Genomic DNA, 27,635 nt, shown 5'->3' with positions numbered 1-27,635 from the left:
AGGGAAACTGGTATTTGTAGGAAAGGTAGCAATATGCAGACATTTAGAAGAGGTCCTTTGCCTGAGGTAATCAGAACTAGTGTGAGCCAGTTAACTGAGAAAACTGAATTAAAGTGGGGAATTACAGAAAAAAACTAGTCATCTTAACGATTGAACCTAAAACAAGTAAAAATATATCCATTTGTCTATCTTTTATTTTAAGGCAGGGTTTTTCATTGGGTATAGTTTCTACTTGCAGATTCAAGTTGTCTTACTTGCATCAGCCTACATAATTATTTTGCTTTAATTTAAAAAGTTAACACATTTAATTGTTTATTTCTAAATCTTGGGGAAAACAATTTTAAGAATAGATGTAGATTATGTTTTAGAAACAGACTGTCCACAATCTTAATATATGAAAGCCATATAATTTTCATTTGTATGTATGCATTGTTTGAAGCTTCTGACAACTTGACACTAAAAAAACAAGTTTCTTTCAATCAAATTCCTATAAAGGTTTTATGATATCACTGTACCACATGTAATTAATCAAATGTTTTCTTATTATCATAACTTCTCTTGTTGATTACATGTTATCTGTTAATACCGATTCTCTATGATCAATTACCACTTGAGTGCTAGAACGCTTCTTGGGGCTACAATCTTTAAAGTGACTCCTTCTTTTCACATACCTTCGCATTTTCTCTCTCAAGTCTTAATTCCCTTTTTTGCAGTAGAAATGCTCCAGAGCTTTTAGTATTTGCCTCAGTGGTATACTGTGTATACTGCCACACTGAATGTGACCCTATATTATTCGCCAATATCCTTGGAAAATATTATTCCGTTTATTTTGAGAAACCTCAGTTAGACTTCCCAATGATGCTTTTTAATATTGACATGACTACTATCCAACTCATCTTTTTGTTGCTCTCATAATTTAGGTTGAGGTGGTTCCATTTAACTTAAACCTTTATATTTCAACCCTGATCTTTATCTTTATCTCTGGGATGGGTTTTGAGAATTACTCTGTGACATTCGCTTTCAGATATTTGAAAGCAGCTTTGCTTCATCGCAAAGTTGCTCTCAAAAGCTGACAAGAAGGTAATGCTAGTTCTTTAAGTTCTGGTGCTGTCAATACTCTAGGGATTGTTCTTTCATTGATTTGTATTTGTACTTGATTTTGTGCTGTGATTATTTTTAAGCTACTTAGATTGCTGGCAGGGAAACCAAACAATCAATAGTCAGTGCTTTTGTTGTATCTGTATTATCACATGCAAATTCTACCGATGCCCTGAACTCTAAGTAAGCGGTAAAGGTCAGGCTCTACATGACTTGCTTAGCAATGGATGTTTAGAAGTTTGGTATACTTGTAGTTTTTCAGGTGGTTAATTCTAAAGTCCACTTAAAACCAATGCTGTTTTGCTATGAACAGTAAAACAGGCTACATTTTAAGTTGATTTTATATAGATATTTTAACATTTAAGAACGATACTTAATGTTACAATCTTAAGATTAAAGATAAACTTTTAAGATTAAAGATAAACTTATGAATACTTATGAAGTATTCACTATGATTCTAGCTAAGATCGGTGTTATAGTAGAAGGTAGTTATTTCTGTCAGATTCTTAGAGGGCCTACACTGACTCAAAGATTACATGTTCTAGATTGACCATCTCCAGATAACCTCTATTTTAAGTGGACTCTGTCAAGCAATTCCTTTTCTCCTCAAGCTCTGGTAAGAGAGCCAGGCTCGAGTACCCTTGGAAATGAGAGAAGCCCCTGGTTTGTTTTCTCTCATTATGAAAAACCAGGATCAAGGCATGTTTTTCAGCTGCTTCGAGGATGGTTTATTTTGGCAGGTGGAGGAGGGAAACTCTATACACAAAAAAGCATTTAGGGCACGACAAAGATGTCAAACAGAATAAAGAGCCAAGTACAATTCTTCCCCTCACCGCCCAGTCCCCCGTCCTGCGGGAAAAGCGCGGAGAAGCGACTTAAAGGTACAGGCTGCCTACACCCCCGCTAAAAAAGCTTGCAAATCAATCTTTTAAAATGGTTTATTGTGTTTTCCTCCATTCCTCAATAATCTGAGTAATGAGAAGACTAGACCGTTACTGTGACTTTATTACAGCCATCCATAGTCGTACAATGGAATATTTAATTTAAATATCCACAAGGCACTCAGCACAGCACACTTTCCTGCGTGGATTGCTGCTCGCCACTTCCAGGAATACCTTCCCACCCAGACCAAGTAAGGCAGCTCAGTCCAGCGCCTCTCGTCCCGCCCCGCCCCAAGGGGAGGTGCCCAGCTCTCCCCGCCCCTCGTCCTCGCCCCGCCCCGTCGCGTAACCCGGATACACACCCACGCTCCCCTTTCACCTCGCGGCCGTAGGCTAACGTGGAAGTCGGACCGGCAGGCCGGCGGAAGAGCCTAGCCCGTGCTGCCTGGCGAGTCAGGCGCGCGGGGCGGCGTCCGTGCTCTCGGCGGCGCGGCTCGGCCTTTCCTGGGAGGGAGTGATGGGGCGCACCCGGGCGGGGGAGCGGACGCCGGTGTAGCCCGCGCGGCGCCTGGCCCGGAGCGCTGCAGCGGCGGCGGGCGCGGGGAGGCCTGTGAGAGCCCAGCCCGGAGCGCCCGGCCTCCCGCGCCATGGCCCCCATGGGCATCCGCCTTTCCCCACTGGGGGTGGCCGTGTTTTGCCTGCTGGGGCTCGGCGTGCTCTACCACCTCTACTCGGGCTTCCTGGCTGGCCGCTTCAGCCTCTTCGGCCTGAGCAGCGAGCCTGGCGGCGGCGCGGCGGGACCCGCGGCCGCGGCGGACGGGGGCACCGTGGACTTGCGCGAGATGCTGGCTGTGTCAGTGCTGGCCGCAGTCCGCGGCGGCGACGAGGTGAGGCGAGTCCGCGAGAGCAACGTCCTCCACGAGAAGTCCAAGGGGAAGACGCGCGAGGGAGCCGAGGACAAGATGACCAGCGGCGACGTGCTGTCCAACCGCAAGATGTTCTACCTGCTCAAGACCGCCTTCCCCAGCGTCCAGGTGGGAGCCCACGGGCGGAGCGTCCACCCGAGCCGGGAAGCGCGTCTCGGCCCGTCGACTCTGAACAGTATGGGGTGTGGAGCTTCTGGTTCCCATTTTGTAGATGTGGAAATTGAGACACAGAAGTTAACGTGCACAAGGTCAGACAAACAGCAGAGGAGCTGGGTGAGGTTGCATGTAGTCTGACTCAGGGCCCGTGCCTTTTTGGCTCGTCCTGGGTCGGGTGTGCGCCGTGTGTACTTAGGATCAGGAGGCCTCAAAACGAAAAGGCTGAGAAAGTTAATTGCACCCGCGGCTTCAGGCTCTTCCTTAGAATGAAGGGGTTGGCTAAAATCCCCCAAGACCCTCTATCCTTCCTTGATTTCATCCCTAGAAGGGTCGAAACTGGAGTACACATTTTCTGGCTGGCTGGCCTGTAGCCAGCTGAAAGACGGAGTCTTGTTGCAGAGCTATTAGCGTGCGGGGGTGGGGATGGGGAGGGTGGGGGTGAGTATGCTCATTTCGCTGTCGTTTTGTCTTGACGCTCTTAAGTTTATAGTTTGCGGGCCCTTTAAGGAGGTACTTAGAAATATACCAGCTGTTGATCCTACCTGGCCCTTGATTAAAGATCCATGTTTACTCCAGAGAATAAGAACTAAATAACATTTGCCTTTTCTTTGGGTAGGTTTCTATGAAGGGAGTTGACATTTTCTTAGGGAAATCCAGACCTTTTGGATTTGTTATTAATACTTTTTGAATTCATAATTTCAGTGGAGCTGCTGTTGAGTTGAATAAAGCATTTTTAAAATTTGCAGTTCCAGGAACTGCAAATTTTGTTGAGGAAGAGCTGGACATAGTGTAGTAGCACCTTATTAATGTATATCTTAATCCCCTAACTGTAGTTTTGGCTACTGGGAAGAAAAATTGTCTTTACTGAAATTTTAGATAAACAGTGATGTGCAAACCCAGGCTTCTTTGGAAGGTGACTGACCTTTTACTGCTGATCTTCAAAGAGGAGAATATTGTCATTGTTTAGTTAATGTATTTTGTGTAAGGCTTCTTCCAGTCTGTCGTAATATTGCTTTGGTTTTGCTTTTTATTCTCCTCTCTTCCTCCCCTTTCTTTCGTCTTTTTCTTTTTTTCCGGTGGAAAGGAACATTGGATTTCTTGTCATGAGCTACTGGATACCAGATGTAATTAACGTTAGAATTTTTTTTTTTTTTTCAAATTTCTACCTAAAACCCAGAATATTTCCACTTTTTCTTTTTCCTCTACTCTGTTTTTATCATCACAAATAACACTTATCTTTTTTTGCATCTAGATGTAAGATATGTTTATGAACTATTTTACCGCCTTTCCAAAACATATGTGTTTCCTTCCCCAAGAATGTATAGAGGAAACAGGAGATTCAGAGAAGTTGCTATTTATTAGTTTTAACAGTACTAATAATAACCATTTATTGAATATATTTTACGTGCCCAAATACTGACTACACAGGACTTCATTTGATCGTTACAGCAACTTTAAGAAGTAAATTTTATTTCTGCCTACTTTACAAATGGGAAATCTGAGGCTCATGACACTCCAGCTTATATGAACTATCCAACATTTTAGCTAGATCTTTAGAAGCCTGCTTAAAACTTATAATTTTAGAAGCTTAAAAGCAATAATAGTGAAATGTAGCAAGCAGAGTTGATTTTTTTTTAAGTAAAAACAAAAGTTTCTTAGATGTTGAAAACACATCTGTATGTGTGTGCATTCTCATTTATTAGCAAACAATAAGGGAATGGCTGCCAAGGGTAGTGAGCTGCATTTTATTAAACACAAAAGCTAAGCTTTTGGAATTGCAGATGTTGAAGTCTCTGGCTTCATATAAAACAACTTTTTGTTTTCTTGTGACTATTTGAATGTTTGCATGTGCTTCTGCAGTATTCCTGTTGGGTCATGGCTGAAGGAATAGAGGAGGTTTGTGCTCATTTATACAGTGTCAAAGTGGAGATGGTGTCATGTTGAGCGATCTTATACCCCTGTGTTATAGGCTAGAGGCCAAATATTGTAGCCATCTAAGTGGAGAATCAACCTAAAAGAGTCTTTCTCCTTTTGTGCCTTCCCCTCTCCTAATGCCCAGAAGTACCGTCTTAAATGCCTGGTTGATTTTGAAGCCTCACCCCAAATTTCTTGGTAAGAAACTTAAATTATATTCCACTTACTTTACTTCCTAGTGGAAAAAGACCTTTGAGAAGCATCAGATACTTCTTTCTTTTATCCTAGTGCCCTGTGTAAATATAGAAAGATCTGTTTTCTCCCGTTACTTTCCTATGTAGAGTCTAAAGTCTGAGCTTTCATATCTAGTGTTCACTCCTCAGTAAAAGGATATACCAGGGATTTTTCTGGAGCACTCAGCTGGAGACAGTTTGGTCCCCTAACTGACATTTGACAACATCGGAAGACATTTTTGGTTGTCACAACCAGGGGTGGGATGCTATTGGCATCTAGCAGGTAGAGGGTAAACATCCTATAATGCACATGACAGCCCCCTACAATGAAGACTTATCTGCTCCATTAGTCAATTGGTGCCCAAGTTGAGGAATCATACTCTAGAAAAGTGAGTGCTGTCTTAACAAAACTCAAGTTTCACCTAGGCTCCCTGGGTTTCCTTTTGTCTTCAGTTTTCTTCAGGTTAGAGATCCCAGAGAGTCCTCCAGGCAGCTAGTCTCCTCTTCCTAAACACTTTGGCAATGCTTATTTCATTGTGTCAAAGTAATAATAACTCCAGCCATTTGTATGGCACTGTCTCTTTATCCTTGCAAGTAACAGTGAAAATGAAGGCTGAAGATACTTTTGTGGAGTGACTTCGCAGCCACATAACAGATAAACTTAGATTTATAGTTTTGATTTAATGTACAGGGGACCGTCTGTTTGAGGGGCTCCTGTCCTCAACTTGATTTGTTCAAAGTTCTGACAGTGACTTATTTGAAGGTAAAGCATGGTACTCCAAGCTGGTAGCAGCAACTTGGGTCTTTGTCTTCCTTGACCTATAAGATGGAAGTTATGCTTCTGTCTTTCAACAGAAGTATATCCCAGAAAAGTTTGAGAAGCACTAATATAGTGCACAGAACACTTGCATTGACATCTTGTGCAGTCATCAGCCTAGGTAATACTGGCCAGTCATTTAACTTTTTTGAACCATAGTGTCCTCTTTTGTAAAATTAGAATAACTAGTAGTTGGTGTAGACATAAGCACTGAAAACAGAGGCAAAGAAACTAGTTCAAAGGAACAGGCCCAAGAGAGATAGTAGGACAGCTAATTCATGTAATCTAATGAGTTTGAGTAAAATGCACTTGGGAGAATTATTGTGGAAGAGACTGGGAAGGTAGGTAGGGGCTAGGTCATATTCCAAGCTCAAAGGAATTTGGACCCAATCCATAGTTTACTAGTAGAATACTAAAAGAAGGCCAGATTTAGCTGACTTTTCTTGAGGCCTCAATAAGCCATACTTTGGGCTTTGGGCATTTGGAGGTAGATGGGGACTAGTTAGAGACTGTTAGAACAGGCCATGTGAGAGATGAAGACCAGGACTCAAGCGGTGGGGAAGTTTTGCTGAGCTTGTTTTACTAGCTAACATTTGCATAGCCCTTTGCAAGCCACAAAAATTGAATTAAACTTCTTAATGACATTATTAATTTTATCTTCACAACAATAAAGGAGGTTAAGTACTACAGCCTCTTTTTCAGATAAAGGCTTGGAGAGGCTAAATAATTTGCCAAAGATTGCCCAGCTAGAAAAAAGTCTTTTTTTTTTTTTTTTTTTTTTTTTTGAGATGGAGTCCCACTCTGTTGCCCAGGATGGAATGTAGTGGTGCGATCTCGGCTCACTGCAAGCTCTGCCTCCCAGGTTCACGCCATTCTCCTGCCTCAGCCTGCCGAGTAGCTGGGACTACAGGCACCGCCACCACGCCCGGCTAAGTTTTTGTATTTTTAGTAGAGACGAAGTTTCACCATGAGAATAATCTTAGACTCGCTGAGATTCACTTAATGGTCAGAGAATCATCTCAGGTCTGTTTAATTCTCTATATAAGGCAGTATAATAAATGTAACAGAAGTATACTCTTAACTATAATGTTATAAATGAATGGAAGGACTCAGAGTAGTTGCTTGGAGGATGGTTTGGAGGGGAGGAAAGTAAATACTGGGAGACCAGTTAGGAGGCTTTTTCAGGTGAGAGCTAATATCTTTTGAATTAGGGCTATGGTTGTAGAGAAGATAGATGTAGAAGGAAATGAAATAATTTTTAGGGATATGTTAGAAATAAGTCCTCTATTTATAACTTTCACAACCGGGGTTTTGTTGCTAGTGAAGGGGAGTGGTGGTTAAGTTGGGGGGCAGATTATGAATGCCATTTTAGACTTGCTATGTTAGAGATGCCTTTGATATGTGCAAGGGGAGCTGTCAAAGAGGCAGTTGAATATATGAGTCTGAAGCTCTGAAGAAACATCTGAACTGAAAATACAAATCTGCGAGTCATCTGTGTTGTGATGTTAATTGAAACTGGTTGTGGACAGAATTGGTTAGGGAGGGAATATAACATGAAAGGAGAATATCAGGGCCTAGAACCAAGGATAATGAAGACTGAAAACAATCATTTAACAAGAATAGTAGCAGCCAGCCTTTATTAAAAGCTTACTCTGTGTTAAGCATTGTACTAAGTTTGTTTTACCTTTTCTGTTTCATTCTTCTTAAGAACCTTACAGGGAGATAGATCATTGTCCCTTTTTACCAATGAGGTAATTGTAGCTCAGAAAGGTTAAGTGAGTAGCCTAAATTATTCACATACCCAATAAATTGAAGAGTTGGCATTTGAACTCAGGCAACCTATGATTAGTAGGTGAGGAAATGGAGACAGTGAGTAAAGACAAGTCTTTTGAGAAATTGGGCTTTTGGCTGGGTGTGGTGGCTCACGCCTGTAATCCCAGCACTTTGGGAGGCTGAGGTGGGCGGATCACCTGAGGTCAGGAGATTCAGGCAATCCTGGCTAACATAGTGAAACGCCGTCTCTACTAAAAATACAAAAAAAAATTAGCCGGGTGTGGTGGCGGGCACCTGTAGTCCCAGCTACTCAGGAGGCTGAGACAGGAGAATGGGGTGAACCCGGGAGGCGGAGCTTGCAGTGAGCTGAGATCTCACCACTGCACTCCAGCCTGGGTGGCAGAGCAAGACTCTGTCTCAAAAAACAAACAAACAAACAAAAAAACAGGAATTGGGCTTTTAAGGAAGTTGGCTCAGGTGTTAGGTGTATTATGTTTCCTAAGAGAAGATTCTGTGCTTTCTTTTTGGTATATTTGTTTTTAAGGTACGAGACACTACAGCATGTTTAATTGTTTATAGAGATATATTTGAGAGAGAGTAGTTGATAGTAAAAGGTTTCTGTAAAGGTGAGAAGAGAATAGGACAGGTAGAGGGATGTTTATTTATATGTTTAGAAAATAGTTATTGAGGGCAGGTGTGGTGGCTCACGCCTGTAATCTCAGCACTTTGGGAGGCCAAGGTGGGCGGATCATGAGGTTAGGAGATGGAGACCATTCTGGCTAACACAGTGAAACCCCATCTTTACTGAAAATACAAAAAATTAGCTCAGCATGGTGGCGGGCGCCTGTAGTCCCAGCTACTCGGGAGGCTGAGGCAGGACAATGTCATGAACCTGGGAGGTGAAGCCTGCAGTGAGCCAAGATCACACCACTGCACTCCAGCCTGGGTGACAGAGCAAGACTCTGTCTCAACAAAAAGAAAGAAAGAGAGAAAGAGAGAAAGAGAGAAAGAGAGAAAGAGAGAAAAGAGAAAGAGAGAGAGAGAGAGAGAGGGAGGGAGGGAGGGAGGGAGGGAGGAAGGGAGGAAGGGAAAGAAAGAAAATAGTTATTGAATGCCTACTGTATTGGTCAGGGTTCTGCAAAGAAAGAGAACCAATAGAGATTTATTATAAGGAACTGGCTCGTGATTATGGAGGCTGAGAAGTCCCTTGATCTGTCGGCTAGAAACCTGCAAACTGGAAACCCTGGAAAGCAAGTGATGTGATTCAGTCCAAGTCCAAAGGCCTGAGAACCAGAGAGCTGGTGGTGTTAGTCTCAGTTGGAGGGCGGGAGAAGACTGATGTTTCAGCTCAGCAGTAAGGCAGAAGAAGGGGCAGAGTTTTTCTTCTCCCTCCTTTTGTTCTATTCACACTGTCAAAACATTGAATGCTGCCCACCCACATTAGAGAGGGCAGTCTATTTTATTGAATTCACTGATTCAAATGCTAATCTTATCCAGAAACACACTCACAGATACAACCAGAAATAATGTTTGTCCAAATCTCTGGGTATCCCATAATTCAGTCAAGTTGCCATATAAAATTAACTGTCACACCTATAGTATGATAGGCAGGCACTGTGTGAGGTTAGGATATAATGATTTATGGAGAAATGAAGTAAATGATCGATTCCTTCTTAAGGCATTAACCAAAAGTCCCTTCAAACCCCAAAGTAACTGAACTAGCATAGTAAGGGCATTGATTGTATTTGGGGGCCTTGAACTTTGACAATACCTATGGAGAATAGTTTCCTTCCCCTTTCTGGAATTTAAAAGACACGCCTAAATACACATATATGTGTGTATATGTATGATATCTATATGTATATGTGTGTGTATATGTCCATATAATTAAATAAAATCTTTAAATAGACCAACTTGTCTTAAGAACCTTTGTACAGATGATCCCCAACTTAAGATGGTTCAACTTGGGATTTCTTTACAATGGTACAAAAATGATATGCACCATTCATTGTAAAGAAACCATACTTGTAGTACCCCTACAACCATTCTGTTGTCCAGTTTTAATAGTCAATAAATTACATGAGATAGTTAATATTTTATTATGAATTAGGCTTTGTGTTAGATGATTGTGCCCAACTGTAGGTTAATGTTAGTGTTCTGACTACATTTAATTAAGGTTGGCTTGGCTAAGCTGTGATGTTTGATAGGTTAGATGTGTCAAATGCATTTTTGACTTCAGATATTTTCAACTTATGCGATACAAATGCTTCTCAGTTCACAATGGGTTTATGAGGACGTAACCCCTTCGTAAGTTGAGGAGCATCTGTATTACATAAGCATTTGATTCCTGATCCCTGACTTGGTTGTACTAATTTTAAGGTATTGTTTAGCATATAGATTAAACATTTTCTATCCTCACAATTATGGAACACTCCTACTGTTCTGTACCTGTTCTCCTATCTAATGCTGCCTCCTCCTTTAAGCTGTGCTTTCCCTTCAGATCTGCACCTAGGTATTACTGTTTTATCCCCCAAATTATTTTTCCTATTTCCCCTACCTCCCATCCAGTAACAACAACATTTTTTTTTGTTTGTTTGTTTTGTTTCGTTTTGTTTTCTCAGAGTTTCTGATGCAAGGTTGAGGTTTAAAGGAAGAGACTCAAATTGATTCACACGTGTGAATTTCTTCTGGCGCTTAAACTACTTAGGAGTATTTACTTTTATAAAAGGAACGATGCATTAGTCAGGGAAGACTGAGTAGGCAATGCTGTAGTAATGACATCCTCCAATTCTCAGAAGCCTGACACTCTCCAAAGCAGTTGTCCTCCATGAAGTAACTGTGACCTAGTTGATGTTGATGTGTGATTCTGCCATGTCAACATAGCAGGGAAAGAGAAAAGATAGGAGAATTGGGCAGGAGCTTTGTTTTTATTGCCTAAGCCAGAAAGTGATGTGCATTCACATTTTTGTTCATATTTTGTGCATTTACATTTTTGTCCATATTCTACTGGCCACAATCACTCTCATGTGCCTCTGACTACGAGGCAGATGGGAAGTATAGTCTCCCAGAGGTTCAGGAAGGAAAAGAAAAGTGGACGTTGTGAGTACTAGAAATGCCTACACAGGAGGCAAGTTAACCTAAAGAAATCCATACTTGCTATACATAGAGGCTAACAAAAGGATCCGAGAGTGTTTTGATAGTTGCCAGATGTAGGTGGAGACTGCAAGATGAGCTATTATGTATCAGCATAGACCAAGATCGGTTTAGTGTTTTCTGATTTCTAGAACCTTTTTTAGCTTACCGTTCTAAAATTACAGGTTCTCTAAAAGCTGCATTGTTCATTCCCACCATAATGGGCTTCTTTGGGAGTGATTGGCTGGGTGTTGGGAGGGGGCAGGGATTGGCCAGGGCTGTTCGTAGGTTTGAGTTTTTGGAGCTTGGGTTGATTTCTTATGCTTCCATTCCCCGTTGATGTCTTTGACAGGCAGTAAGGATGAGGAAGGAAGAGTAGGTTGAGTGGAAGAGGATTATGGGGAAGAAATTAAAAAACTACAGTGGCTAAGAATAATATTGTCAGTTAAGGTATATTTATTGAGTACCTACTTTGGTTTAGACAATGGGGATGGAGCTACAGTAATAAAGAAAATTTGTGTCCTTGCACTCACAGAACTTACATTCTAGCTGATCAAGATAGTAAATGTAAACAGGCAACATGGTTTCTGATAAGGGCTTTGAAGAAGAAAAACAGGGTCATGCAGGGAGTGTGTCTGGTGGTCCCGCTTTGTCAATGGTAGTCAGGAAAGGCCACTTTGAGACAGTCTTATTGGAGCCAAGACCTGAGTAAGAACCATGATGTCATGCAGAGATCTGGGAAAGTGTGTACAAGCAGAAGACTGCAGTAAGTACAAAGGCCCTGAGGCTGAGTGATCATAAGAAGACTAGTAAGTGTGGAGTACAGTAAATAAGAGTGCAAATAGAGAGAAATTACTGGATAGCATTTACTACTGTCATTACCCAGATCATCTAGGACTTAACGTTGTAGATTATGATAAGGAGTCTAGATTTTATCTCTGCATAATGAGAAACCATTGGAAGATTGTAAACTAGAGTGCCATGGTCTGATTTGGGAAGATGGCAGTTGCTGGGTTGAGAAGGGAAGCTCTGTAAAAGCAGTGATTTTGTCTGTTTTGTTCATTACTGTATCCCAATGCCTAAAACAGTTTAGAGTATATAGCCATTAGATGTTGAATGAATGGGTGAATGAATACACTGTAGGAGGCAAGAACAATTGAGGATTATTGTAGGAATCCAGGTGAGAGATGGTGGCCTAAACTAAGATTTTCTTGGTAGACATGGTGACATATTTACATATTTAGAATTGGGAGGTAGAATTTCCAGGACTTACTGACTTGATTCGATGTGGCATGTGAAAAAGGATTGAGGAAGACTTTCTGGTGTTGACCATAGCAACTATTGATAAAATTGTTTATATTGGTGGGTAGTAGATTTTTCAAATTTGTAGGTGTGTAGTGTGTGGCAGTTTATAAATAGCAGTTACACAAAAGCAGATTAGGTACTTGTGCTAACGTTCTTGTTCTCCTGCTCTGTTTCTCCCTAACCCGATTCTCAGTGAAGATTTTTTCAAATACTGTTCTATAATGTGTTTGCTCATACTCAGTTGCAAGTATATGGAGAAACTGACTTGAATTCTACAAAAATCAGTGAAGCTCCGTAGTTGCCGGACTTGGCACTGCCATTTTTGTAAGCTACAGTGGTTAAGGCCCATAAACTACTTTGTCTTTTCTAGGAGTCACGTTTCTTTTTTTTTAAAGTTTATTCCTTTTTGCTTGGTGTTACTATTAACCATCATTGATCTGAAGTAGTCTGGCATTGTTGTTAAGAGTTGTTTCTGAAGCCAAAATGCCTCACCAGTGTTACACTGTCTTAATTATTCTGTCATTAAAATAGGTCTTGATATCTGGTAAGGTAAGTCACCACCACACCATGATGGTATTTTTTTTCCCCTCTTCCCAAAATGTGTTGCTTCTTGACTTTTTGTTCTACCAGGTAATTTTCAGAAATGGCTTGTCCAGTTTCCAAGGAGATGATTAAAAAACACCACTATCAACAACAAAAAAACACCTGTGGGGATTTTTATTGGAGTTGCATTTATTTGCAAGTTCTTTTAGATTTTCTCAGTGTTCAATAATCAACTTCATATTACGAATTTGTTTCTTTCTTTCTTTTCTTTTCTTTTTTCTTTTCTTTTCTTTTCTTTTCTTTTCTTTTCTTTCAACTTTGTACCTCCCCACTTGCTCCTCTCCCCCTCCCTTTAGCTTACTGCAATGACTAGGACCCCTCTGCACATTGTTGATAGTTGTTATGATGAAGGGCAACTGGCTCTGTGTTACAGCCTGCAAGGTCCTTCACCATCTGGCTTCCATTACTCTCTGACCTCAACTTTCTCCTTGGCTCAGTCTGCTATAGTCTTGCTGGCCTCCTTGCTGCCTTCTGAACACACCAGGCATATTCCCACCTTAGAATCTTTTCATTTGTTATTTATTGGGCTAGAATGCACTTCTAGCTGCCTGCCAGGCTTATTTTCTTTAGATCTCTTCACTCAAATACCACCTTTTCAGTGAGGGGCTTCTCTAGCTACCTTACCTTTTTTTTTTTAAACAACTTCATTGCAGCGTAGTTTATATGGCATACAATTAGCCTATTTCAAGTATACAATTCAGTAATTTTTAGTAGAACTGCCAAATTGTACAACTATCATCATTAATCCGTTTTAGAACATTTTCACCACCCTAATAATACCCCTGTCCCCATTAACTATTTATTCTTGTTTTTAATCCCTTATCCTGGGCAACCACTAATATGTCTTTCTCTGTAGATTTGCCTTTCTGGACATTTTACATTAATGGAATCAAACAGTATATGGTCTCTTCTGTGTTGATGCTTTCACAAAGCAAGGGGGTTCATCCATGATTTAGTATCTTCAATACTTTATTCCCGTATATGGCTGAGTAACTTTCCATTGTGTGGATATACCAAATATATTTATCCATTCATCAGGATAATGGATAAACTACTAATTGATAGACTTAGTAGTTCTCTGGTTTTAGCTAGTATGAATAATTGCCTAGCCACGCTTTCTTAATCTTATCTACCCTTTTTCTTAAAGAATAACCCTTCCTCTACTCTCTAACAATCCTTTCTCTACTCTCCAGCACTCTTTCTGTCCTTTTTTTTTTTCCTCCTCCTTACCACTATCCAACATACTACATGTTTTTTTCATGTGTCTCGTTGTTTATCTATACTAGAATCTGAGTTCCACAGGGCAGAAATTTTTGTCTCACATTGATCACTGTGGTATCTTTAGGACCTGTAACTGTGTCTGTCATATAATAGGCAATCAATAAACGTTTGCTGAATTAATAAAGACATAAGTGAATAAATTGAATGTTTACTTTGCTCTGTACTAAGAAATATTTAATGATTTGCTAGGCGTGGTGGCTCATGCCTGTAATCCCAGCACTTTGGGAGGCCAAGGCGGGCTGATCATGAAGTCAGGAGATAGAGAGCATCCTGTCCAACACGGTGAAATCTCGTCTCTACTAAAAATACAAAAATTAGCCGGGTGTGTTGGCGGGCGCCTGTAGTCCCAGCTACCCAGAGGCTGAGGCAGGAGAATCGCTTGAACCTGGGAAGCGGAGTTCCCAGTGAGCAGAGATGGCACTGCTGCACTCCAACCTGGAGAGCGAGACTCCATCTCAAAAAAAAAAAGAAAAAAGAAAAAAATAATGATTTAAGTGGTTTGATGTTTCTAGACTATTACTATTTTTAACCTCTCCTGTGATAATTTGGGGTGTTTCAGGGTACCTTCTGAAGATTGCTGATAGTTGTGGTATTTTTTAAAATCATGTCTGTGACTTTCTGAAGACTATTCTAGGAATCCAGGTGAGAGATGGTATATTGACAGAACTCATGTATTGTCAGTGCTGTGATCACTCTGGCACTGTAGCATGGGGTCTAAGCATGGCGTCACATGTAGCATAAACATGACCTATTCTGGAAAGGGAACTTGTCAGAAAGCACAGGACCCAGCAGCCTGTCGTGCTGAGGGTGTAAGTCCCTAACTAAAATCCACATTTTGGGGACATATTTTCTTGTGTGCGTGTGTATTACTATGTGATAGAAGTCTGGTGGTGAGGTGGTATTCAAATAAGATTGATGATCTGTTATTAACTTAATTCTTAACACTCAATTCTTAGATTTAGTCCATTGGTATATGCAAGTTTATAAAAGTAAATGCAGTTCTAAAACATTGTTTTTTATTATTATTACTATTATTTTTTTCTTTTTTTGAGATGAAGTCTTGCTCTGTCGCCAGGCTGGTGGCGTGATCTCAGCTCACTGCAACCTCCACCTCCAGGGTTCAAGCGATTCTCCTGCCTCAGCCTCCCGAGTGGTTGGGACTATAGTCACGCACCACCACGCCTGGCTAATTTTTGTATTTTTAGTAGAGATGGGGTTTTACCATGTTGGCCAGGATGGCCTCTATCTCTTGACCTCCTGATCCACCCACCTTGGCCTCCCAAAGTGCTGGGATTACAGGCATGAGCCACCACACTTGGCCAAAACATTATTTTTAAAACACTGTTTTACAAATTAGACTATATTTTAGCATGCATTAAGAAGTATACTGTTAAAAAGTGTTTTTTTCATAGGATGGGACAGGGGCGTACTTGACAATGTCTGGAGACATTTTTGTTTGTCACACTTGAGGGTGTTGCTGCTGGCATCTAGTGCGTTCTAGTGGCATTTAGCCAGGAATGCTGTTAAACATCCTACAATGCACAGGACAGCCCCACGGCAAAGAAATACAGTCCAAATTTTCATTCGTGCCAAAGTTGAGCAATCTCAATTTAAAGGAATCTGTAATGTATTTGTGAATGCATAGAATACTTATATAAAGTATTATACAAACACATGTATATATAGGTTATATATAGAAATAATATGTAGCATATATAGGGAGAGTATATATATGTAAGGGGGTGTGTGTGTGTGTATACGTATGTAAGGGTGTGGGGTAAGGAGAGAATATATTCCTCTCTTCTCATAACAACCCTTCCTCTACTTATATTTGTCTCCTTACTCCACATCCTTACATATTTGTATGGTAAGTTAAATTTATTTTATGTTTTAATTTTGTTTCTTAGTTTAAAAAAAAAAAAGGTAGACAATTGACTGTACCTCCCTGTTCTGTGATATGTCTGTCTTCTAACTCTAGTTGCTTGTGTTGTGTTCCAGAATATTGTCTATTTTAACACTTTAGAGCTATTCTTTTTCATAAAGCGTTGTTAAGGTTTAAGTAGCTTGTTTCTTTGATGCTCAGTTTCTCTATATTTCTCTATGTCTGAATTATCTGTCTTGATTAGTCAACAAACCAAGTTTGAATATTAGATTGGGAAGCATTTAAAGACCTGATGTCATGGATTTTTTTTTTCCTTTTTCATTTTGCAATATGGAGCATCAAAAGAAATAAAAATAGGGATTTACTTATTTATAATTTGTGTGATTTTTGTCTGTAATACTTTCTCTTTTGTAGTTTATCAAATAGTGATTGTTTTTCTTTCTTTTTTTAACTGTCACCTGTTATTAATGCAGATAAATACTGAGGAACACGTGGATGCAGCTGATCAGGAGGTTATCTTGTGGGATCATAAGATTCCTGAGGATATCCTAAAGGAAGTAACTACTCCTAAAGAGGTACCAGCAGAAAGTGTTACTGTCTGGATTGACCCACTTGATGCTACACAGGAATATACAGGTAATTTTTAAACTGAACTCAAAACATTTGATTGACATTTAGTAGTAGAGAACCAGAACCAAGGCATACTTCCTATAGGTGATAGTGGCTCACTGATTATCAGTAAAGAAGCATTTTTAACAGTAGTAGCAAAATGTTTTATATTGGACACCTATAACTGAAGAAAGTTCTTTAGCCCGAATTTGATATTTACTCAGGATATTAGGAATTTAAGTTTTAATGCATGTACATCTGACTTTGGAATTCAAAAGAGTAAACTTCTAGGTACTCAGAAAGCAAGTAAGTAATAAAACAGAACTACTGCCCCTCCAGTCCCCTTTTTTACCTAGTCCTAGTCAAATTTTATTTTTGTAGATCCCCTCTCAGGCCTTATTTCTTACCCAGAGGTAGCTAATTTCTGCCTTTCGCTCTTCCTTTGGTTTATATGTTAAAGTTAATCTGTTTATCCTGCTAGATGGTAAGTTCCCTAGATGTGGAGGCTTCTACCTTTTTACCTTTGTATTTCAGTGCTTTTGCACTGAACTTGAACCATAACAATCAATATATAACTTTGGAGAACAGGGAGAAGACACTAGATGTATATATCTAATAGTAACTGAAATTACAACATAGAACTTCTCAGGAATAGATAATAGAAATATGGAATATCAAGGAATTTGTTCATAAAAAGTTCTTCCTAAACTGAGATTGGCCTGTTCTTATAATAATAACATTTAGTGAGCACATCCCCTGTGCAGGGATTATTTTAAGTGTCTAATTTGATTTTTTTAATTAAAAGTTATTTTAATTTATACCTAAAGATGAGTGCTTAGTTGTTGTTTATATTATACAGATAAGGAAGCTGAATTTAAGTAATTTACTCAAAGACATTCGGTTAACAAAATGGTGGGCTAGGAGAATAACCCAGGTAGTCTGCCTTTAGAACCAGAACTCTTTTGTTTGTGTGATTTTTATAATATAAAAGAGTTATGACTCTAAATGCAATTGTTTTTAACTTTTATTTTAAGTTCAGGAGTGTAAGTGCAGGTTTGTTACATAGGGTAAACTTGTGTCGTGAGGGTTTGTTGTACAGATTTATTTCAACACCCAAGTATTAAGCCTAGTATCCATTAGTTATGGTTCCTGATTCTCTTCCTCCTCTAACTCTCTATCCTCTGAAAGGCCCCAGTGTGTGTTGTTCCCCTCTACGTGTCCATGTGTTCTCATCGTTTAGCTCCCCGCTTAGAGAACACGTGGTATTTGGTTTTCTGTTCCTGTGTTAGTTTGCTAAGGATAATGGCCTCCAGTCCATCCATGCCCTTACAAAGGACCTGATCCTGTTCTTTTTTATGGCTACATAATATTGCATGGTGTATATGTACCACATCTTTTTTTTTAACCTGGTCTATCATTGATGGGCATTTAAGATGATTCCATGTCTTTGCTATTGTGAGTAGTGCTGCAATGAACATACACATGCATGCGTCTTTGTAATAATAGAATGATTTATATTCTTTTAGACCAGTAATGGGAATGCTGGGTCGAGTAGTATTTCTTTTTTTAGGCCTTTGAGGAATTGCCACACTGTCTTCCACAGTGGCTTAACTAATTTACACTCCCACCAACAGTGTATAAGCATTCCTTTTTCTCCACAACCTCACTCACATCAGTTATTTTTTGACTTTTTAATAATAGCCATTCTGACTGGTGTGAGATGGTATCTTATTGTGAACCAGAACTGTTAGCCACTCCTTTAAACTGGCTCTTGCCTTGGACTCTGTTTGCTTGAAGGGATTGTTGTTTTGGAAAGACATTTCATGTATATAAATTTTTTAATGAACTAAAGTGTAGTATCGTATCCTGAATTTATGCACATTACTTTGACATTTGTGTGTGTTGTTTTGTTTTTTTTCTCGTAGAGGATCTTCGAAAGTACGTCACTACTATGGTGTGTGTAGCTGTAAATGGTAAACCTGTGTTAGGAGTTATACATAAGCCATTTTCCGAATATACAGGTATGAAATTTGCTAGAGCTTTCAAGAATTATTGTTATGGAACCATTTGTCTCTAGTATTTACTGTCATATACCCAAATTTGTGTCCATTCCTATATTAGTTTCCTAGGGCTACTGTAACAAAAAAACACAAATCATGTGTCTTAAACAACAGAAATGTAGTGTCTGACAGTTCTAGAGCCTAGAAATCTAAAATCGTGGTGCTGGCAGAGCCATGCTCTCCCTGAAACTTGTAAGAGACAATCTTTTTTTCTCTTAGCCTCTGGCATTTTGCCAGCATTCTGTGGCATTCATTGGCTTATAAGTGTTTATTCCAATCTCTGCCTCCATCATCATATGGCATCCTGTGTGTCTGTGTCTCTTCTCCTCTTACAAGCACACCAGTCATTTTGGATTAAGCGCCTACCTTACTCTAGTGTGACTTTATCTTAACCTAGTACATCTACCATGACCATATTGCCAAATAAAGTCAGATTTCGAGGTGCTGGGAGTAAGGATGTCAGCTTATCTTTTTGGGGGACACAGTTTAACCATAACAACAGAATGTTAAGGTAAGCATTGAGATGAGATTATACTGGATTAGAGAAGGTTCTTAAGCAAATTAGAGTGTTTTTATAAGAAATAGAAAGGACACAGACATGTGGGATACGATGATGTGAAGGTGGAGGCAGAGATTGGAGTGATGTCTTTAATAGGCTAAGGACTGCAGTCACCAGAAGCTAGGAGAGAGCCATGGAAGTTATTTTCCCTCAGAGCCTCTAGAAGAAACTAACCCTGCTGACCCCTTGATTTTAGACTTCTGGCCTTTAGAACTATAAGAAAATATATATATTTTTATAAGCCACCAAATTTGTGGTACAGATTCAGTATCCATTATCTGAAATGTTTGGGGACCAGAAGTGTTTCACGTTGCAGATTTAATGTATTTGCATATATATAATGAGATATCTTGGAGATGGGACCCAAGTATAAACATGAAATTTATTTATATTTCATATATAGCTTGTTTACATAGCTTGAAGGTAATGTTATACAACATTTTAAATAATTTTGTGGTTGAAGCAAAGTTCTATCTGTGAACTATCATGAGGTCCAGTAGGTAATTTTCCACTTGTGACATCATGTCAGTGCTTGTCCTGGATTTTAGAGCATTTCAGATTTTGGAATTTTGGATTAGGAATTCTCAACCTGTAGTTTTTCATGGCAGCTTTAGGATATGGACACAATGGGCATCCTATACTACCATCATTTACTGCAGTCATCCCCATTGTGTCTTAGGGGCGTGACTGATAATTAACATAAAAAGGCTGTCTGTGAAGTGGGGAGAAGCAGAAAGACAAAGTTAATTTTTGATTACTCTAAAATTATGTATTTGCTTTGCTGCGTAACTCTGAATCCCAAATCCTGGCTGCTCTGAGATTGGCTAAACATCTATTTGAGTGTTGGCTCTGTGTTTCAAAATCAAGTCCACTTTATGCTATCTGACCTTTTTTCTTCTTTTCATAATTCAAATAATTTTTAAAGTTGATGGTTTGATAAGCTACAAAAGATTTATGCCATTACTATGACAATGTACTGTAAGATTAATATAGTTGCTTTATGGCTTATGGATTACCTTCACATATTTTCCTTAATCCTTACTGAATTAGTTGGAATACACACTAGGCTGTTAATTTAGACTACTGTAATGTACACCAAAATATATGAGGTTGAATACAACCTCTTTAACAGATAGTATATAAGCAGCCCATGACTGCCAGGGTGGTTCCCTGGTGCCAGGCATGCAGTTCTCTCTCTATTATTGTTGCTTTGCTGTTGTCTTCCTCTGTGTGACTGAGGATGGCTCACCACTTCGGCCATATTTCACCCGTGGAAAGGGTAAAAAGGGAGACATAGAGGACATTTCCCATTAAGGGTTTGACTTGTGAAGTCAAACATGCATCTCTTCACCTCACATCCTATTGATCAAAACCTATCTAGAACCCAGTCGCAAAGAAGGCAAAAAAACGTAGTCCTTATTTTCAATGACCATCCAAACTAAAATTTAGGGATTCTGTCTTTCAAGGAAAACAGGGAAAGTAGATGTTGGAGTACAGCATAGTACTGCTACACAGAGAGAGGGGCACAGTTACTAAAATCAGTACTCTCACTTAACAAATGAGGAAATGAGACTCAAAAATTTAATACCTTCCTCAAGGTCATTCATGTAAATTAGTGGTGGAATCAGCCATAGAAATTTTATTCGAATCAGTATCACACGACTTTCAAAATAATAACACCATAATTTCTAATATTTATATAGTGTTTAACAATTTGCAGTATACTTAATGTTATCTCATTTGAACCTTTCAGTAACTATGTGACAAGGAAAGACATTATCCTTTTTTATAGATGAAAAAATGGACTTAGGAGCTCCTATCATGAAAACCATAAGTTCAAAATGTTACTATAAGAACTAACCACTCCTTAATAGTATCTTACAATTATTTTGTATTTTCACAGTTTATTAAGTGCATTGACATAAGTTTTTTCAGTCTTCAGTAACTTTGGAAGGAATATAAAATGGAAATTATGGTGACCTTTTTTAATTAAAAAAAAGACATAAAAGTTAAATATAGAGCTTAAGTCTTTGAATCCCTGTTGTTCTTTTGACACTGTCCCTTATTATCTCACTATATCAGTTAGGATGGCATTTAGCTACACACAATGTAAATCTGATTGCAGTGGTTCAACAAGGGTTTCTTTTTCTCAACTAACAAGAAGGCCAAAGCATAGGTGTGCTTTAGTGACTCCATAATATGTTTAAAGATCTGAGTCCTCTCTTTTTACTTTTTTTCTTAGAATGTAGCTTTTTGTTTGCATGTTCACAAAGGTGGCTCCTCTCATTTACCATGGTTCTCTGTTCCAGGCAGGAAGAAAGGAGAAAGAAGAGAGACTAAAGGTCTAACCTATATTCTTTGTATTAGGAAAAACATATCTTGAAGTCCTATCCATTAAACCTCTGCTTCATTTTATTGGCCGAATGTCACATGACACCCTTAGCTGCAAACAGAGCCTGCTATTCCAAAGGGAATTGGAAGCTAAATAAAGGAAATGAAGAGGAAATTGATATTAGATTGGCAAATAGATTCACATTCTCTGGGCGTTGATTTTCATATCTGTAGGTATTAGGGGGAAGAATAGGGATAATAAAATTCTCCTTTTTAGAAGCTTTTATTTAATAAGAATATATATTCCTCTCGTCTGTAGGCTTACCCACCTTAAAGAAGCCAAACGTCCCTAACTTAGCAAAAAGTGGTTTCTAAAAATGTCTTTTAAATTAGTAATATAATACCCCATTCTTCTGTAATGCAGCTAACTTGCCCAGTGTGCTGGAACACAAAGGTGCTTGCTAGTCTGCAAACTCTCTAACATAATAAGTTCAGAATTACGTTGGGTTGACCTTCCATTCCCACACTGAATGTTTGCTTGCCTTGTGCCCTTCTCTTGGAATGTTATTTTCAGATCCAGACGGTATGTTGATGTTGGAGGAATACCAGTTAAGTACTGGGTATGTTTACCAGAATTTAGCTACACTTGTCTATAGTGGGAAGTAGATATTATTATTGTTGGCAGTAGTTGGAGCAAAGCTTATAAAAATTTTTATCAGACTTAATTAGAATTAAGTCCTTGAGTTTGAAATTCTTAGAATCAAGAGATACTTGAATAGTATTTTAATGAAGTAATATATAAATGTATAAGTAAGTATAGTACAGTAGACCCATGAACAGTGCAGGGGTTGGGCACTGATGGTTGAAAATCTGTGTATAACTTTTGACTCCTTAAAAACTTAACTGCAAATAGCCTTGTTTTGACCAGAAATCTTAATGAATAACATAGTTGATTAACACATATTTTGTATATTTATTATGTACTGTATTCTTACAATAAAGTACGTAGAGGAAAGAAAATGTTACTGAGAACATCGTAAGAGCAAATATATGACTGAATAAGAGGGAAATGGCTTATAAAGATCTTCATCCTCTTTGTCTTCACGTTGAATAGGCAGAGGAGGAGGAGGAGAAAGAGAAAGGATTATTAGTCTTGTCTCGGGTGGAGGAGGTATAAGGAGAGGCAGGATATACTTGATGTAACTTTGTGAAAATATGTTGTAATGTCTGTTTGACTTTTTTACTTTTCATTTCTCTAAAAATTTTACTGTATAGTACCAATCCTTCCTTATTTGCTTTAGTTTCAGTGACTGTATCTTAAAATGGTCCATGTCATAAAAGAAGTCAAAAGCAGTTTTGAATAATGAGAACCTTTCTTCCGAATTGTCTAATATCAATTTATTTTCTGGCACTGCTTCTTCTACATCTTCCTTCTCATCATCTAGCCCTGGTTTGAAGCACTCATCTCCATCAAGTCATCTTCTGTTAATTCCTCTGGTGTGGTGTCTTTTTACTCTTGAATGTCTCCAAGATCCTTATTTTGAAACCCTTTACCTCCCACCTTTTAAAAATAATATCCACACTCTTTCATGATTTTCTTGATTGCCTCTGTTGTAAATCTTGTGGAGACATGCACAACATCTGGACAGTTTTTTCCAGCAGGAATTTATTATTTTCGGCTTGATGAATTCATGGGTTTTCTATAACAGTGGCATCTTTAGTGGTGTAATCCTTCCAGACTTTGAATGATCTTCTCTATCAGGGTTCACTACTATTAGTATTAGCAGTCCTTTCCATAGAGTACTTTGTATAATGAGCCTTAAAGGTCCTTATGACCTCCTGCTCTAGAGGCTGGATTAGAGACATAGTGTTTGGGGGCAAGTAGACCACTTGATGCCTTTATTGCTGAACTCATGGGTTTCTGGGTAGCCAGGGGTATTGTCCAATACCCAAAGAACTTTAAAAGGCAGTCCCTTACTGGCAAGGTACTTTCAGACTTCAGGGTCAAAGCATTAGTGGACTCAATCCAGAAAAAGGATTCTTGTTGTCCAGGCCTTCTTGTTGCAGTCAGAAGACTAGCAAGCAGCTGGTGTTTTATCTTTTCCTTTCAAGACTCAGGGTTTAGCGGTTTTGTAGCTAAGGGCTGTCCTGGTCATAAAGCTGACTGCATTATACAAAACAGTAGAGTTAGCCCATCCTTCGTGTCTTAAATCCTGGTGCTCATTTCTCTTCTTTACTAATAAATGTCTTTTGTGGCTTTTTTTTTTTTTTTCCAGGGTAGGACACTCATCTGCATTGAAAACCTGTTGAAGCAGACAGAACACAGTAATTTTCTTAATAGCATCTGGGAACTTATCTGCCTCTTGATTGGTAGAAGCTACTCCTTCTGTTATCTTGGCATTTTTAAAAACCAGATGTTTTAAAATTATCACACCATCCTTTACTGGCATTAAATAATCCAGCTTTAGATTCCTCACCTTCCTTTTTTTTAAAGTTGTCATATGACTTTACTTTTTCTTGAATCATACTACAGTCTTTAGGCATATAGCAGTTTTGTACCCACATAATAGCTGCATTTTCATATGAGATAAAAAGGTATTTCATAAAAAGTGTTAAGGTTTTTGCACCTGTTGGTGTAGCTTCAGCAATGACTCCGTGAGTTTTCTTGTTTGTTTTTTTCACAATTATTCTTACGCGGTATTCGTTTATCTTCACCTAGTAGGCAGCCACAGCTATAGACCTCAATCTGTGGTGTATATTAAGCAGTTCAACTTTTTCTTGTAATGTCATGATTTTTCTCTAGGTGGGAGCACTTCTGGCATCACTGGTGGCTCTTCAAATGAGTCTCATGGTGTTATTCAAAGTTTGCATTAAACACTATGAAATTGTACTAAACACTATGAAAAATATGCAGAAACCACAAGAGATCACTTTTTACCATGATAAGCAATTTACCAGAGAGACAAACTGCTCACACAGAGATGATTACATCACATAGGGTTTTAAGTGGGTGCTCATGACACTTGGGCTCACACAATGGCATTGGGGGGTGGTACAAAATTATTTCAGTAATATGTACTATAATTAATTTTCTGCAGTTTATGATTTTATATCTGTTTACATTTCTCTTAACTGAATGGTGCTATGTATATGTATGGTCTGTAAGTGCTTGTGTGCTTAAGTTTTCGTAAGTTTTAACATTTTAAACTTTGTATATATTTTATGGTAGTAAATGATAAAATAAGCTAGTACCACATACATTTCATGCATTCATGACATACCTAGCTTTTTCTTAATTTTTTTTTTTTTTTTTTTTGTATTTCTAGGCTACATAGTTTGTCCGTGAATTTTTTTCAAATCGTCACAGATCTCCAAAAAACTTACCAAAATATTTATTGAAAAATATCTGGGTGTAAGGGGAGCCACACAGTTCAAACCCATATGTTGTTCAAAGGTCAAGTGTGTATTCACTCAGTGGAAATTTGTAGCTATTAATAAATAAATTGTAATGTCTGAAGTTGGTGTAGGAACATACCAAACACTTTTTATTTCCTACTGGGCTTTTTTTTTTTTTTTTTTTCCTTTTTTTTAAGCATATCTTACAGGTAAGATAAACACATTTTGCAGCTACTCTTCTACCTTACCACTATACCTCAATATCATCCATCATTTATATTTATTTAAGCATCTACTGTATTAGGCACTTGAAATAATTGTGTTCATGTGTTACTAATGAATGTATTGAGTTTATGTAACATGAACATTTTTAAAAATATGAAGTCAGCAATTCTTACATTATTCTGGTAGTATGTACTGAGATATGCTATAATATTTTTATTCTCTTACACAACAATACTGACCTCTAGAGATAAAGCATTGTAAATTCACTTCTTAGTAAAACTGGTTTTGGGAATATTTATAAAAAGGAGGATTTTTTTGTTTTTTTCTCTTTTTTTTTTTTAACTTTTATGAATAATTTCAACAAACATAAAATTATAATGAATGCTTATATACCGTTTCATCCTGATTTAACAGTTGATAACAGTTTTACATATTTGCTTTCCTATTTTTTAGCCTGTGTACCTTAAAGAAAATTATAAGGATCATAATAAACATTTTACCCTTATACTTCAGTATGCATCTCTAACAAGTTAGGAGATTTCCTACAAAAGGGCAGTATATTAATATAATAAAATTAACAATTATTTCCTAATGTTGTCAAATATTTACATTTCCCCAATTGTTGCTAAAGTGGATTTTACAGCTGGTTAGTTCAAACCAAGATCCAGTCAACCAACAAGCATTTATTTTGGTTGACAGGTTGTTAAGTTAAGGTTTCTTAATCTAGAACAACCCGTAGGCCCCCTTTATGCCCCCCATGACATTGATGTTGGGAAGCTTAAGTCATTTCTCCTTTAGAATAGTCCGTCTTTTGGACTTGTCTGATTGTTTCCACAGGGTATCATTTAACTTCTTTATTTTTATATCCTCTTATAAAGTGTAGATTAGATCTGAATCCTTGATAGGATTGAGGTTAAGCATTTTTGTCATTAATACATTGTAGGTATTTTTCACGTACTTCCTACTGCATCATATTACATAATACTTGTCTTGCCATTAATGATGCTCAGATGATTAAAGCGTTCGTGACCTGATCTCTTAGTTACAAAATTTTTATTTTTTTTGCTACTAGCAGGTAAATCTGGAGAGAGATTTTGACATCATTTGAGATCCAGTTCTATTAAACCTTTTGCATAATCATTTTAAGATCTCTTAAAGATGTTATAAAATGGGATTTTCTATTTCTGTTGTTTCTACATATATTAGCTTGAATTCTTCTATAGAGAACTTTCTGTATTAATTGGAATTAATTTGTTTATCCTGAAATGTTTCTTCTAGAAAAGCAGGATAAATGTTTAATTATTTACTTTATTTACCAATTTTCAGAGTAAGGAGTTAAAGTACAGAACCCTTCCAGCAGGAACATGTTTTTCCAGGAAGGAACAGGCTCTCTCTCTGTAAAATATTCTTATGATCTTAATGAATTTTATATGTTCAGTGTGGTTCAAACAACTACTGTTATTATTTTTAAGTTAAATTTGTTCTTTTTGTTGCTTTTACTAATGCCTTTATCCTTTTTTCCTTACATACTCATGTACTCCTTTTCTGTAGATATTGTCTCATTGTCTCTTGGTTCACTACTATAAGTGGCGATGAAATTAGCATATTTTAGCCTTGACCATCATTTCATTTTAGACAGTTACATTTTTTTGATGTTTACTTTTCGACTCTGCTGTTCAGCTCGTCAGAGTTAAATGGTGTCCTTAAACTTTGATCAGCCAATTATGAAATAACCATTTATACACCTTTATTCTTTTACCTTATTCCCATCTTTGGTTTCCTCTTAAATCCACAGTTAAATTTGTTCAATGGTAACCAATAATGCATTTGCTAAGAGTTTCTCAGTCACCCCTTGGTTTGATAAAGCTTGTCTTCTAATAGATTACCTTAGAAGAGCTAACTCATGATATGATCTTCCCTGAGTACACGCTAACAACTTTGTCTATAGTCTTGAGACTTAAAAGACTGCTTGGCTAGTTACTACAGTCTTTGGTTCACTCTGTATTAGTTTTCTTGGGCTGTTACAACAAACGAAACAACGGAAAATTATTCTCTCAAAGTTTTGGAGGCCAGAAGTCTGGTATCAAGGAGTCAGTAGGACCATGCTTTCTTTGCAGGCTTGGAGGAAGTTTTCTCTTGCAGCTTCTGGTGGCTCCAGACATTGTTGGCATTCCTTAGTCAATAGATGCGTCACTCCAATCTCTGCCTGTCTTCACATGACAGTCTCCTTTATGTCTCGTCTGCTTATAAGGACACCAGTCATTAGATTTAGGGCCCACCTTACTCCATGATGACCTCAGCTGAACTAATTACATTTGCAAAGATCCTATTTCCAAATGAGTTCACAATCTGAAAGTTCGAAGTGGACAAGAGGTTTGGTAGGACACTGTTCAACTCACTAAACTTTAATGATATAACTGTGATGTCTTTTAGAATTGGCCTTCTGGGCAGATT

General features: G+C 38.3%; 1 protein-coding gene across 1 annotated transcript in view; it reads left to right on the top strand.

Moving 5' to 3' along the window:
- The first annotated feature begins 2,356 nt into the window (after positions 1–2,356).
- Positions 2,357–27,635, top strand: part of BPNT2 (3'(2'), 5'-bisphosphate nucleotidase 2) — a 36,335-nt gene continuing 11,056 nt past the window's right edge. The window contains exons 1-3 of the mRNA XM_008000697.3: positions 2,357–3,013; positions 16,475–16,637; positions 18,536–18,631. Coding sequence (XP_007998888.1) covers positions 2,627–3,013; positions 16,475–16,637; positions 18,536–18,631 — 646 coding nt within the window. The 5' untranslated portion in view covers positions 2,357–2,626. The remainder of the gene's footprint in view (positions 3,014–16,474; positions 16,638–18,535; positions 18,632–27,635) is intronic.

Source organism: Chlorocebus sabaeus, chromosome 8 (genome assembly GCF_047675955.1).
Source record: "Chlorocebus sabaeus isolate Y175 chromosome 8, mChlSab1.0.hap1, whole genome shotgun sequence".
Classification (NCBI taxonomy): Eukaryota; Metazoa; Chordata; class Mammalia; order Primates; family Cercopithecidae; genus Chlorocebus; species Chlorocebus sabaeus.
Note: the sequence above shows the minus strand (reverse complement) of the source record. Positions and strands in the feature narration are given on the sequence as shown.